This window comes from Alexandromys fortis, unplaced genomic scaffold, assembly GCF_014885135.2.
Source record: "Alexandromys fortis isolate MF-2015 unplaced genomic scaffold, M_Fortis_MF-2015_v1.1 scaffold_190, whole genome shotgun sequence".
Classification (NCBI taxonomy): Eukaryota; Metazoa; Chordata; class Mammalia; order Rodentia; family Cricetidae; genus Alexandromys; species Alexandromys fortis.
The window spans coordinates 691,290-706,557 of NW_026068059.1; the positions used below are offsets into that span (position 1 = coordinate 691,290).

General features: G+C 46.4%; 1 protein-coding gene across 1 annotated transcript in view; it reads right to left on the minus strand.

Moving 5' to 3' along the window:
- The window catches only part of Sorl1 (sortilin related receptor 1), a 158,410-nt gene that overhangs the window by 36,927 nt on the left and 106,215 nt on the right, over window positions 1-15,268 (minus strand). The window contains exons 25-29 of the mRNA XM_050120095.1: window positions 11,965-12,084; window positions 6,882-7,007; window positions 4,481-4,588; window positions 2,842-2,973; window positions 1,421-1,552 (exon numbers count right to left, since the gene is read on the minus strand). Of these exons, the coding sequence (XP_049976052.1) occupies window positions 1,421-1,552; window positions 2,842-2,973; window positions 4,481-4,588; window positions 6,882-7,007; window positions 11,965-12,084 (618 nt within the window). The remainder of the gene's footprint in view (window positions 1-1,420; window positions 1,553-2,841; window positions 2,974-4,480; window positions 4,589-6,881; window positions 7,008-11,964; window positions 12,085-15,268) is intronic.

The window sequence follows — 15,268 nt, forward strand, 5'->3', positions numbered from 1 at the left end:
CTGCACCAGTGTGAACGCAGGCAGCGCTTCCCCTCCGTGTAGCTGCCCAGTGTAAAAGCGGCTATTCCCCTCCGTGTATCTCCCCTGCACCAGTGTGAACTGTATTTCCCCAGTGTGAACTCAGGCAGTACTTCCCCTCCATGTATCAATCCCCAGTGGCTCTTCCCCTCCATGTATCTCCCCTGTGTGACTGCAGCTTTTCCCTTCCATGTATTTCCCCTGCACCAGTGTGAACTGTATCTCCCCAGTGTGAATGTAGCGCTTCCCCTCTGTGTGGTTCCCCAGTGTGAACGCAGGGCTTCCCCTCCATGTATCGATCCCCAGTGTGAACACAGCTCTTTTCCTTCATGTATCTCTCCTGCGCCAGTGTGATCTGTATCTCCCCAGTGTGAATGCAGCGCTTCCCCTTCTTGTATGCCCCCCCTGGACCAGTGTGAACTCTATCTCCCCAGTGTGAACCAGGGCGTCCCCTCCCTGTATCTCCCACCAAGGTGAATGCAGCTTCTCTCCTCCATGTATCTCCCCAAGGGCCAAGTCCAGGGACATCTGTACTCCTCTCCCAGAGAAGATAAGGCATTCTCCTGGATCCAAGCAGGGACAAGTAACATCTGCAAACCCAACAGCACCCATCTTCTTAGCTCCCAAGTCTTAGTTTTCTGCCCTGGCACCCTGAGGACAGTCACTCTGAGTTTTAATCATGACACTTTACCAAAGACACAACTTCAGTATGATGACAGCCCAAGGGTGACGGTGTGTGGCCTGGAAATTTCACAGGGAGGTCCAAGCCCCAGCATTTACCATCACGATGGTTACTCTTCATTAGGACATACAGGGGGGACTTAGGGTCATCATGGAAGCAAACCTCTGGTTGTGCCTATTAGGACACTTCCAAAAATATTAAATAGAGCAGGAAAGACTCACCCTGAGTCAGGGTAGCACAACCCAGGGGCTGCAACCATGGATGGGATACAAAGGAGAAAGGGAACTGAGCGTCAGCATTCACTTCTCTCAGCTTCCTGAGCGAGCACATGGCGTGAACGGCTGCCTCAGGTTGCTGCTGTCATGGTTCCCTTGTTGTGGTGGTCTACACAGACGGACTTACATTATGTAACAAAACAGACTTTCCTTGCTGAAGGTGTGGCTGTTGTGTATGTTGCCACAGAAGAAGTAACTAAGACACCGTGATTGCTTACCCACTACACTCCTTATGTGTGATGTGGTCCTCCCAATGGGGGAAGGGAGGAGTAGGCTAAACATCCCCCAGCACCTCCGGGATATAATCCCCTCTTCATCCATCCCTCCTATGCTGCTGAAGAGGAGGAAGGCAAGGCTCTAGGTGACATGTCTGAGCATCCCCGCCCTACAGTCTCCCTGTAACTGGAAGGCCGGTTGAGGCAGGCGGGTCTCCTGGTTTTCTTACCACAGTTGGCTTCGTCCGAGTAATCACCACAATCGTCCATCCCATCGCACTTCCAAATAAGGCTGATGCACACCCCATTCTGACACTGGAAGCCGAACTCGTCGCACTCCTTGTGGAACTCGGGGTCTTGAGCTAGAAGGTGACAAACATCTGTCAAGTCCAGGTCACTTCCGTGCTGGAGAGTTCTGAGCAGCCGGGCCGCCTGGAGGCAAAGGTCCTCGGCTGAGAGACTGTGGAGCTAAGGGGGCCTTGAGAGATTGAGGGAGGACTCGGTCTCAGCAGAGCACACTGTTAACTAAGCCATTCCACAAGCAGGGCTGGACCCCTAACCCCCAATACCACAGCTGCTTTAGAGATGATGCTTTCAACGAGGGAATGCAAATTAAAACATGGCCATCAAGGTGTGCCTGAATCCAGTATGACTAGTGTGCTTAGAAAGAAAAGTCCCTACCCTTCGGCAGGCTAGGGAAAGACTGCTACTTAAACCCAGGGATTCAGTGCCAACCCAGGCAACACAGCAGGACCTTGACCTTGTTCCTTTAAATAAATAAACACAGCAAAAGCGGAAGCTTAGACAGACAATTAGAGAAGAAAGATCACTAAAGACACTGGTAAAGACAGCGTCTACCAGGGAGGGGGGAAGCCCAAGATGGTGCTATCAATACCTCATGAGTGAACAACAGAGTTTCTGGTGGTTGAGCCACCCAGTCAGTCTGCAGCCTTTTGCTAGGAGAGTTCAAGATGTGCACAGACCTAGTGCTGTGCTTTGAATGTGAAATATCCCCAACTGGCTTTGGTTTGAACACTTGGTCTCTACTTACTGCCACTATGTTGAGAAGCTATGGCACCCCGGAAGTGGGACTGAACTTGGGACAGTAGGGCAGTGGGGCTGGGCCTTTGGAGATTGTACTGGGTCCTCAGCACCCTTTGCACTTTGCTCACTGTGTTCCCTGAGGTGAAATGTTCTTTCCCAGCACACTGCTACCACCGTCATATTCTGCGCAAGTACTGGAAGCCAAACAGCCATGGACCAAATCCTACGGACCAAACCCTATGAAACCACGAGCCCAAGCACAGTCTCCCTCTTTACAGCTGTTCCTGCCAGCTGTTCGGTCACCGTGACACCAAAGTAATGGCCAGGGGATGTAAAATAAAGTATACACTATTGGAACCACTGGGGCAAAGCAGTGCAACAAAGATTAGCTCCTCAATACGGATGGCAGGCCAGCCTCTCCCACAAGGTGACCCTTGAGCCAAGGTCCTGGTCACTCACCGGTCACCTGGTCACGTGGTCACTGTGTATGGATAGTTACAAAGCATCAGTGCATACGTGAGAAAAGGAACAACCACAAAGAGAAGGCTGGGACACACGAGTCTTCGGGGTCCCACGGAGCGGCCGACCTCCCCACCCATCCACTCACAGCATCCGGCAAAAGTGGGGTCCTCGTCGGAGCCATCACGGCACTGGACGATCCCGTCACACACCATGGAGTGGAAGAGACACTGCTGGCGGTTCTTGCACACAAAGTCCATGAAGCGCGTGCAGAAGGGCTCTGAAAGAGAGCAGCGAGGAAGAGCCATGAGTGCCTGAGGCGGCAGGGGCGCTCGACAGTCCTGACCAAATGCACATGGACTGACCCACCATCTGCAGGGATGTGAGAGCCTCTGTGGACGGAGTACATGTTAATGCAAGGCTCCAAGGTAAAGCATTGCCATAGAGCGCACCATAAAACCTCCGAGGCAACATTATAAGACATTTTATTATCTCTGCATATAAAACAAGGAAATAAGGATCGCAGCATCAAGTTCTCTCCCCACCAAGGGCACATGGCTAACGAGGGAGAAGCCCACACTACAACCTAGAGCTGCCTAGCACGAAGTCCAAACCTTCACCATGATTAATCTGACACCGACTCTCTGATACAGAGGTCAGCAATTATTATCTACAAGAAACCAGTGTTACAGGCTCAATTGAACCCCTGCTCTGTTGAAGAGCTAAGCCCAACGTAATTAACTCTATCTGGAGACAGGCTCTTTAGAAAAACGACTCAGGTTTAAAGGTCACTAGGATTAAAGAAGCCACAATAGGATAGGTGTCCCTTTAAGAACAGACATCAGAAACGCATGAAGAGACCACGTGAATGCAAAGCAAGATGGAACCTGGAGTTGAGTAATAACTGCCTTTGATAGCCCTCATAATCTTATGAATGAATTCCTTATAATATTCCCGCTCCCCAAACGTGTGTGTCTGTGTACAAACATGTGGAGCCTAAGCTGTTGTTCCCATGAGAAGTCCATGGCATTAGGCTTTGTTCACAGAAGCCTAAAACAGCTTCTTTTGCCTACTCAGTTTCACTACGATAGCATGAGAACAGCCACATGCAAAAAATAAACAGGTGATACCCAGTGTGTTCAATGCGACTCCATTCAGAAGAGCGGGCTACGGCATGCATTTGGCCACAGGCCAGGCAGCCATGCCCATACTAACACGTTTGCTTTTGAGCGATGGGCTGGACCCTGCCTAGAGGCCAGACCGCAGCACCTGCACTAACACATTTGCTCTCGGCCTGGCCTGCACGATAGGATAGCATGGAACACCGTAAAGAGGGAGGTATCTCAACACCGAGGTCACACTCTAGACTAACTCAGACTGTCTGGGGTAGCCCCCAGATGCTGTGGTTTTTGAAAGTCCCAGCTATTTCCAGCGTTCTCCACAGATGTATGCCATAGAAAATCTTTTGAGAATTGAAAACGGGATAAAAAAATGGGTCATCTGGCCTAAAACACTCCTCAAGTGATATTCAGTAATAAACAGTAATAAAGCCAGTCACGCAGAAGAGGGAAGAGCCCAGGTGAAAACAATCGGGCAGCTGATCGTACCCAGGGCAGCCAAATGGCAACATTTACCCAAGTATGGCCTGAACCCCCCATCACTCTGCCTACCTTAGCACATCCCTCTCCCTGTGCCTTGCCTGACTCATCCTCTAGGTCCAGCACTCTGGGACCAGGTACCGCAGAAATGAACAGATCGGAGTCCACTAGGGCAGGGAGTGGGCTCACCGCAGTGCTGCTCGTCCGAGCCATCCGGGCAGTCCCGCAGGCCGTCACAATGCTTGCTGGACGGGATGCAAGTGCCGTTTGGGCAGTGGAATCCATTGCACTTTTTCTCTGAAATGGAAGCCAGTCACAGAAGAATGGCAGAGAAAACCAGGCTGGCACCCACAGTTGTTGACAGGGTACAGACCCCACACCACCTCGAGGGTAGTTTGCTAATGGATAGCAAAGCTACACACTGACATATGTTTCGACCCTGCAATTCCAAATTGTGTTCTATGTATACAATTCAAAAATAATATATAAACATAATGTAGCCGAACTTAGCGTAAGCCCAAGTGTTACACTGCAACACTTTGTACCAGCGACAAGCCATCTGCATGTAGGGACTGATCAATAAATGGCTGAACAGTGGAGGAGAAGTTGGCCATAAAAAACTGAAGAAGACTACTATAGAAAATTTCCTCCAGGATCTATAACTATTTAAAGAAAAAAAAAACAAGGTACAAAATAACACTCATGGCATATTGTGTGTTTACAAGAGACCTAACACATGGTGCCTTTGAATTTGTATTCATATTGTATATGACGGGGGGGGGTGTGCTGCCAAGTGTGTCTGTAATCAGCTCTACTGCAGGAGGTGCAGGGTGACATGGTCACAAGGTGAAATGGCAGGCCCTACTGCTGACCGTCCTGCGAGAAGGCATCTATAACAGTGATAAAAAGGAAGAAGATCATACAGTAAGCACAAACAGCAGCATGCATGTTTGTCACCACTATCCGAGTATCGCATACAACATGTAACTGTGTGTGTCGTGTGTGTATACAGCTGGCAACACTACAGGCTCATTTTCACAGTGCCACCACAAACACACAGTGACACATCCCACCGCGATGTGAGGAAGGCTACAGAAGGGGTCATTACCTGACAGAACTTTGCATCTCCCTACGACTCCCATGTGATCTTATGGGACCATTGTAAAGACAGCCCATCACTGACTGGACCATCCTTAGACAGCACATAACTATATATGTACAGAACAATTCGCAGATATTTAAAAATATTAACCAATATGTAAAACCATTAGATTATGGTGTCCTACAGAGACAAGGTACAGGGGGCAATGTTTACTATAGACCCATTTATGCTTTTTCTACCTCCAGCTCCCTGACTGTACTAGTGAAAATTCATTATAGTTTTATAAGAAAGAGAAAAAAGTTTCAGGGACTAGGGGGAAAAAAGGACACGAAATCCTAGTTATTAAATCCTGACTTTTTAATGCTCTATAAAACACTTAGTAGTATCTTAATTCTTCTTCTTCAGGAATCCTAAGGCAATGTCCTTTTGGAGTATGTTTGCTTAGAGCTGTTGAGAGCCTGGGGTTTTGCAACTATTTCAAGTTGAAATAAAATGAGAACTAAGATATCCTAATGCTTGAACGGCACAGTTTACCCCAAGCCTCTCCCCCCTGAGCAGTGGAGCGCTGCTAGAAGTGAAGGCAGATCTACCGGGGTGAGCAGAGAATTTAAGAGCCCAGGGCCTTGCCGTTTCTACAAAGACTAGCTCCAAGGCAAGGAGACGAGATGCAATCTGGTAAAAATTCACCATTCCTAGAAAATCAGTCAAAAAGCATCATTCAGACAGAGAAAACGTCTGTGGGTCTCAGGATTTGGGAAGATGTGAATGCTGCTAAGTAAAATAATTTTTGATAAAAGTCCAAAACCAGCTAGGATGATGAAGTCTAATATCAAGGGAGACGACAGGGAATACGCGGTACAGGACGGGCAGAGAGCACTTAGGATAACCTAGCAGCGAAGGGAACCATGGGAAAGCATGGGAGCTTCAGCCACCATCAGTCCACACCGTGCAAAGTGTCCCAGGAAATGGTTCAATGGCAGAACAAGCCTGCGAAGGACATGGAGGGTTGTGTTGGCTTAACAATAAGAATGGAGCGCTCTCAAATGCTCAACAGAGATCAGCTAGATAAATCACATAATCATAACTAATATAAAATAAATATGCATCTCACAGAAAAATGTTCAACACAGGAAATGCAGGTATATGGAAATTGCTAGTTTTAAGCTTTGGAAAGTGAAAGGAGATTATGCAGAATTTATGCAATGACATTTGTCCACAATAACTGCCCTCCTATGAAAATTCAGAATGTCAGCAAAAGAAATGATAACAGTCAAGTAGAAAAGCTCTGTGTGTGTTGCTTTATTACTGTAGGGGCAGGATGTGTGTGTGTGTGTGTGTGTGTGTGTGTGTGTGTGTGTGTGTGTGTGTGTAACTGCTAACATGGGAGAACAGTTTCACCTGGCTGGCACATCAGCTGCCCCTCCCCTGAATGACAGCCCCTCCCCCCGGGGGAGGGGCCAGGCAGGGGAGCAGGGAATTTGCACTTACCGCAGCTGATGGGATCCTCATCAGAACCATCCTGGCAATCTGCATCACCATCACATGCCCACCGCTGGGGGATGCAGTGGCCATTATGGCACTGGAAGTTGGAGGCCTCACACGTGTGATAGATGGCTGTCAACAGAAAAGAGGACCAAATCACTCCTTCTGTGTTCCCTCCCCCATCACCTACCACAAGAAAGTGCTACATTAGATATCAAGGTGGGGGCTTTGGGAGCAGCTGAGCTCCGCCTTGGTGGAGAGTCAAGTACCTAGGGCTGAAATTGAGGTACAAGTAGTTTTCCCTTAGTAATATCTTCGCTGCTAAAGAGACAGGCGAGGGCAGGGGACAGGAGACCAGGAAGACTTCTCCCTCTATCAATATCTACCAGCCATTGGTACACAGCATCGTGTCCACCACAACCACTTGGAAAAAGAGAAGAGGAGGCGGTGCTACAGTCACTGCTATAAGAATGGCTCCTTTGCACATGGGTCAAGGTCACCAAGAAGTCATCCAGAATGTCTCAGCAGGCATCTGCAGGTTACACGGGGTTCCGGAAGTCAGTGGATAGGCCTGGGCACCCACAGAAAAGACTCGAGCCTTACAACTAATTGGGCCGTTTTACAACTGAGAGACTGGCTTGGAGAGATTAGGACACAGACACTGGTGTAACAGTAGAGACTGTGCTGCCCTTTCACACTCTCACTTAAGGCCCCTCCTAGAAATACCAGAGATCCAGGAATACAGATCTACAGAGAGAAGAGGGGCTGTGTGTTCTGGAAGGAAGGTTCTAGGCCTCCCTCAGCAACTGTGTGGAGGCCTCGATTTAATCTCATTATCCTGGCTTCTTGAGAGTTCATCTAAGTTATGAAGCGAAGGGACTTCGCGTAATTCTAAGTAACGCTACCCAGTTTTCGATGTGGAAACCTGCGGGGCCACAGAACACAATGAATTCATCCAGAATTTCAAAGAAAGTAGGACTGGAGCGTGGAATGATCTAAATCTTCTATAAAGTCAAGAGCAACATCTGCCATACTTAGCATCCAGTACAAACACCTAAAAAGAAGCCAATGAGACAGAGAGATGCAGTATTTTATTTGCTTTTGGTTTACCCATTTATTTATTTGTTTCAGCTTGAGTCTTAGTCTCTCTCTCTATGTATCCCTGGCTGCCATGGAACTCATTGTGCAGACCAGGCTGGCTTTGACTTTACAGAGATCTACTTGGCTCTGCCTCCCTGTGATTGAGGGCTAGGTTTAAAGGCATATACAACACCAGGCCTTAGAGGTGCTGTCAGAAACTAACAGAGTCATTGATGCACAAGTTATTAAACCTCAAAGATTAGTTCAAGTAGACTATTTGCATCCTCCCAAGCCAAAGTGTAATGGACTTTTCCATCCTCTCATGAAAAAAGAGGAAACTGGGTTTTGTTTTCTGTTCAGTGCTGAAGAAAAGCCAGAATTTGTATGGTTCACAATTGACATAAAGAAATCATCAGTTCTCCTGATTTACAGGGGACACTCTCTGAGACACTGCATGGATGTCTAGAATTTCAGATGCTACCGAACATGGCAAATCTATGTTCTAACATAAACATAACTATGATGCTTAATCACAGAAATAACAACCGTAAACAACAGCTAATAATAAAATAGAACAATCATACTATATGGCATAAAACTCATTTACAATTTTAAAATTGTTTATTTCTGGAATTTTCTCTTTTGGCATGGCAATTGACCACCATCCAAAGTCAAATCACAGAGAGCAAAACCATGGGCAAGGAACTACTGTAACCTAGGCTGGTTCCTTGTTGGTCCAGCTGTGTGAATAGACATCCTCCCAACAGGAGGGCACAAATAAGAGCAGGCTGCTAAGAAGAAGCTACAGATTTTTATTCAATGGAGAAGACTGATGGCTTGCTATTGAAGGGCTGGGAAAATTGGTTTATAGTGTCCTCCAGAATTTCTACTGAATTGAAGGCTATTCTTTTGTAATGGCAAGAAATACCCAAACCTGGTTCTTCAAAGCATTTTAAAACAAGTACGATCCATTATCTGTCTTTTCATCTCTTTGAAGACTGAAGAGGCACATACATAAGCCTATGGAGAATTTTTGATGTTTACAAGTTCAGGCATTTAGAATCCATTAAACATCTTAAAAAAATATACTCGTGCTAAAAAAGAGGGACCCATGAATCGTGCGTGTTACCTGAGTCTTTATGCACTAACAGCCATTACCTAGATTCTTTGGGGTTTATTGATGCCGAGAATCTGACCACCTGTAACAAGCTTCAGCCTGGTTCCTTGGCACAAAGTCATCTAAAGCTATTACCACAAGAAGCTACTTGCTTTCCACCCTGTATGCTTTGTTTTTAATTGAAAACAATTTCAAAGTGCTGGGGGTGGTTTCCAAAAGACAAACCAGGAGGCACGTCTGAGATCTCCGGACTTTAGCCATATGCTGAGCCCAGCAAGGTTCTTAAATTTGCATAGTTTTGCTCAAGTGACCAGCAATGCCTAGAATATATAAGTTCTTCCTCTTCTGGATTAAAAACCACAATCTTCTGAGTAATTGAACAGTCCTCTGGTTTTAAGTGTTTGAGAAACGGCATGTGCTCCAAAATAATACTTCAGTCACAAAGATGAAAGAGGATGACTGATTTGGGGTGCAAGATTTGGGGGACTTAAGGACTCTTTGCATGATGGGAGTCATTGTGACCATGGGGTTAGTGGGGTAAGCATCCTACCACTTGCCCTCTGACTTTGATTTTCCCCACCCTATCACCATCTGCTAGAATACCTGACCAAAATCATTTCCCCCACCTAAGTAGGCCTACACAGGTGAACACTGTAGTCTAAGGAGGAGAACTGCTGTCTCATTTCTTACAAAGCACTGGACTCCTAGGAAGGGTATTTAAAAAAAAGATCATGTTACTATAACTAAATTTGAATAATTAACGATATTTTAAAAGTATAAAGGGAACTAGAAAGAATTACAGGTTATCTCTAAAACAAGATAGAAAGAAAGATGATAGATAGATAGATAGATAGACAGACAGATGATGAGATAGACAGACAAATAGAAGATGGATGGAGAGATGACAGAAACTTAAGTAATAACAACAACTAAGTCTTAGACATTTATTTATTTATTTATTTATTTATTTATTATTTATTTATTCAGAGATGATAGGAATCAAACCCAGGGTTTGAAGCATGCTGGGCAAATGATCTATCATTGACCTATATTCTCAACCCTAATGCTCAAATTTTTAAAAGATAAAATTGAAATATTAAATATACAGTGCTTTTAAGTACTCAAGAGTTTACTAAGCATTTTAATTTTGGAATTGTGGGCCTGGATTTAAAGTGTTTATATACCTGAGAGAGGAGAGAGGAAAGATAGTAAGAGTATAAGACAAAATACTTCTAAAGTGAATATCAAAACAATTAGGGTGAGTTGGAAGGAATGAAGAGGGCAGACAGAGCCTGGGTAGCATAGGGGATGAGAACAAGAACTCACAACACAGAGGGCACAGTGAGCTGAGACCACCAGACCCTGACCCATCTTCCTTGTCTTAATTCAATAGGTCAGGAACTGAAGTGCCAAGCCCATGGCACAAAGAGCTCAGATTCAGCCCCCAGCTATTTGGAGATGGCAAGGAGGAGAATCAGCCTTAAAAGAACTGGAGAGCCATTGGCACAAGGTTGCAGTTAAATGGCAAAATTGGCATTCCACCAGTGAAACCTTCCTACAGGAAACCAGAGAGAAAACCTGGAGTTTATGACATGCCCGCCCATAGTACTGAAATGCTAGTCTATTCTGGAAGTCTGGTACAAGCTCCTGGAGGCTGGGTTGGTCTAACATGGCAGCACTAACAAGACGTTCAATCAGGCTGTAAATTTACATACGGAATGCCCAGGCGCACTCTTCTGACACATTAATTAGCTACCCAAACTCAAGCCTACAGACAGCATCCACATGCTCCTGGGCTCACAGCAGCTCCTGTGACAGCCCGCTTTTCCTCCTCAACAGGCCACACATGGTGCAGAGGAGCACTATCCTGGCCACCTCTCAGGATAGAGGCAGACATCGAGACCATGCCCGGGAACCATGTGGCCTTCTCAGGGCTGAGACTGGAGGACACTACAGAGCATCCTAATGATACACAGAGCTGAGACTGGGGGACACTACAGAGCATCCTAACGATACACAGGGCTACTGTTCTGGAGTGCATAGGACCAAATTGAATTCTAGCTACTAGAGGAATCCATGAATTCCAGAAATTTTCTATTCTAATTTTAGTTTTTAAAAAATTATAGTCATATAAAAACATAGAGTCAAAGCAAGGGTATTATAAAGGATGTGTTTATTTCTTACAACCTTCCCAACTCCTAAAACTACCCAATGTTCACTCCAATTTCGCAATAGCACACACTATACTATAAACTTCTACCATGCATTCATTCACAAAAATAATGTAGACATGGGTGAAACCACGAGAAGAATCAGAACATAGTTCCGACCTTACACTGTCTAGCATTCATGACCCGCTCAGGAGCTTTCCAGATTTATTCTAATGAACTCTTAAAGAAATGCAAGCCCAGTTTGCATCTTAACTGCTTTAGTGAACCCTGGATGCTCCATTTTAATAGCATTAGCTAGGTTAGTATTACTCAAACCATGTAGTTGACAGCTCACATCCATCTGTAACTTCGGTTCTGGGGAATCCGATGCCCTTCTCTGACCTCCTCTGAGGGCACCGCATGCACAGGGCACAAAGAAACACATGCAGACAAATACTAGTACACATAAACATAAAAATAAATCTTAAAAAAAATGCACGGTTCCTAGAGAAAACAGTCAGTCTGTGTGAATGGCTTACACTTACTGGTCCTGAAGAACTAAGAAGAAGGCTCCGGAATGTAACTCCCTCAGGACACTGTGCAGTTCTGCTCATAGCTCATACCCTCATCATACACGGACTCTGAGGAGGGCCGACCTAGATGCTTTCCACGCTACTTCTCAGCGGCTAACTTCTATGCTCACTGAAGGCCTCAGTGCCCACTGGTACACAACAGTACTGACCGGTACAGTTGGCTTCGTCAGACCAGTCCCTGCAGTCGTTGTCTCCGTCGCAAACCCAGGAGGAGCGGATGCACATCCCAGAGCTGCAGTTGAACTCATCGCTGCGGCACTGATGCATCTCTGCAGGGGAGGAAGCACAGGAGGGTGTTGGGAAGTCGCGCTCAGAATTTGGCCGCTGAGGTTAAGCATCTAAGGAGTCGGAAATGGACACAAGCCACCCATCCTTCTGACAGCGTGGGCACAGAGACCTTCGTCAGGAGACATCCACCACGGATCTACCAGACACCGGACAGAAAGGCCTCAAACCGAGGATGTAAGGTCACCCGGAGTAATTCCTGCCATGCGTGCTGGAAACAGGTTCTATATGTGCAGAGATACCGACACCCTGGAACTCAGAGGGGAAAAAAAAAAACTCACTGCTCCCATTTATCAATTTATCGTGGCATCCACTTAGTGTACTCCACAAAGATTTCTCCCCCGCTATGGCAATGGAAAGGAAGTTGGGATGCCGTGATGATGGAGGTCAGGGAGCAGACAGAAAGACAGGAGATCCTAGAGACACACTGCTGAGGAAGAGGTCATGTGAGCCAATCACTGGAAGATGCTCGCCTCAAGGAAAGTGGGCTTAGAGCTGAGATCTCTGAAGGAGGAGATGCAGCTCAGGACTTTCTTTCCTCTGGGATGCTCATGGATTTGCTCTTTAGGAAGGAAGGTTCCTGAGGCCAGTGGTGCAGTGCAGCTTCACCACAGAGTCCCTATACCATCTTTCCCAGGCCCTGGGGACTCATGAAATCCCACTGAGGCCTGAACGTGTTCCCACCCCCAAATCCCTACATGGAAACTGTCACCAATGCAGCAGAACGTGGACCTTTAGAAAGTGATTAAGAGTGGAATCCATGACCTCACTGAGGGAGAAGGTGCCCTTAACTACTTCTGCCATCTAGGGATACAGAGAAAGCACCATACAATAGACAGGGCCCTCACAAGATAGCAAATCTGCTGGTACCTTGACCTGGGCACCAATTCTCCACGACAAGGAGAAATTAATCTATTATTGATAAGTCATATGGTCTTATTTTATTTTATTTTTTACAGAAGCCCAAAAGGACCAAGATACAGAACTTCCAAGAGGAACTGTCTTAAGCCTCAAAACAACAAGAATGGTGGAGCAGGTTACCAGCTCAGCACAACAGATGAAGGTACTTGCCATGCAAACCTGACACTGATGGAGGTGGGTCTTGTATCTTATCTGTTGCTTTCACTGGTTAACTAATAAAGAAAACTGCTTGGCCTGATAGGACAGAAAATTAGGTAGGCGGAGTAGACAGAACAGAATGCTGGGAGAAAGAAGCCGAGTCAGGCAGTCGCCATGATTCTCCCACTCCAGACAGACGCAGGTTAAGATCTTCCCTGGTAAGCCACCTTGGTGGGCTACACAGATTATTAGAAATGGGTTAGATCAATATGTAAGAGCTAGCCAATAAGAGGCTGGAACTAATGGGCCAGGCAGTGTTTAAAAGAATACAGTTTCCGTGTAATATTTTCGGGGCATAAGCTAGCCAGGCAGCTGGGAGCTGGGGCGGCAGGGAAGCGGCCCACCACCCCTCTCACAACATGACACCCTTTGTTCCAACCTCAGAACCCATGTAAAAATGGAAGAAGAGAATCAACTCCATGAAGTTGTCCTCTCACCCCCACATGTGTGCATGGTACCTGTATGCACGCACACACACACGCGCACGCGCGCACACACACACACACACACACAATAACAACCATAATAATAGTAGAATTAATTTTAAAGATGACAGCAAATAAGAATAGCCAAGCATGGGACCCAGGGCAGCTGTCAAAGTTGCTTTCCTCAAAGGCAGGTTATTAGCAAAGGTGGTGAATAAGGCATTTGTGAAGAGAGTCTGAGACTTACAAAGTAGGCCAGCAACAGAGAACTATGAAGAGTAGGATCTCATGATGGGGCAGGGTAATGGTTCATGATGGAGAACAGGGATGCTAACGCTACTGAGTGCTCAGTGATTTGCCTGGAGAGGGAGCTAGAGAACAGAGACTTGGAACCAAGTGGGGTTACATATCTTCTAGGGAAGGTACATTTCTACCCTATCTATATACTTCAGCCTTCTGAGTTCTGGGGCAGAAATGTGGAAGAAAGAAGAAAAAAACCTTAGATCTCATGGTCATTTTTAGTGGCATTTGCTGAAAGAATATTATGGAACAACAAAAAAAAATAAAACAAAATTTCTCATTCCTCGCCTAGGCATGCCAGGATACACTCTATGCAACAGCGGTCCTGAATGTGTCCACTAATCTGTTTGTGCTGACATGATTTGTGAACAGCCCATGCTCCACAAGATCTAGTCCCTGTGAGTCAAACCACCTGCTCACAGCAAACAAAGCAGGCCTTGTCCGTGTCACACACACAACTTGGCTAGACTTGACCTTGTGGACAGAAGGGAGGGCCAGCAGGGCCTCAGCAACTCATCAGCATGTCTGGGTTGGCGTCTGGCCTCCTTTCTCACTTCCCTTTCAGTCTGAGAGGTTCCCAGGCTGGCACACTACACGCACACTGCATAAAATCTCCTCCTACAGTAACAGCTCGGGACCAGGGCTCACAGAATTGGCACGATAGTGCCATACAACAGAAAGGTGTTACAAAAGGGGAGGCATGAGCCCCAGGTCCCCATTCTGACGTGAAACGATCTTGTCATTTTGAATAATCCCACTGAGGAGAGCTTTAAGAGGGACCCCAGTCAAAGAGTAGATGCCAGGCCCTCCTAGTCCCTGTGATGGCAAAACATCATTCTTCCAAACACAAAAACCTCCATTTAGAAAGCCCATGCTAAACCAATGCTGCCAGACAACTTCTAACAGAGTCGATGACGTTAGATTGATTTAAAGAAGAGTAACAATGAATCTGTGCAGCTGGACACGGAGGCACGTGTCTGTATGCCCAGCATTCAGGAGACCGCGCAGGAGGATCTGAAGGTCGAAGCCACTCTAGACTATATAGAGACCTTGTCTCAAAAAAAAAAAAAAAGAAAAAGAAATTATTCCACTTGATCTAAGGTGTGTGTTTGGGGGGGGTCTCTTATAGTTTATATTAAGGACCCAGTGAGTCTTGGGGGGGGGCAGAAAGACGACTCAGTGGGGGAAAGTGCTCACAATGCAAGGCTGAGTTCGACCCCACGACCAACATCAGACATAGAGGTGGTGGTGAGACCCAACTGTACTCTGTGCAGCTGTTCCCCCTCCACATACACACATACATGGCCCCTCCCCACCCATACAA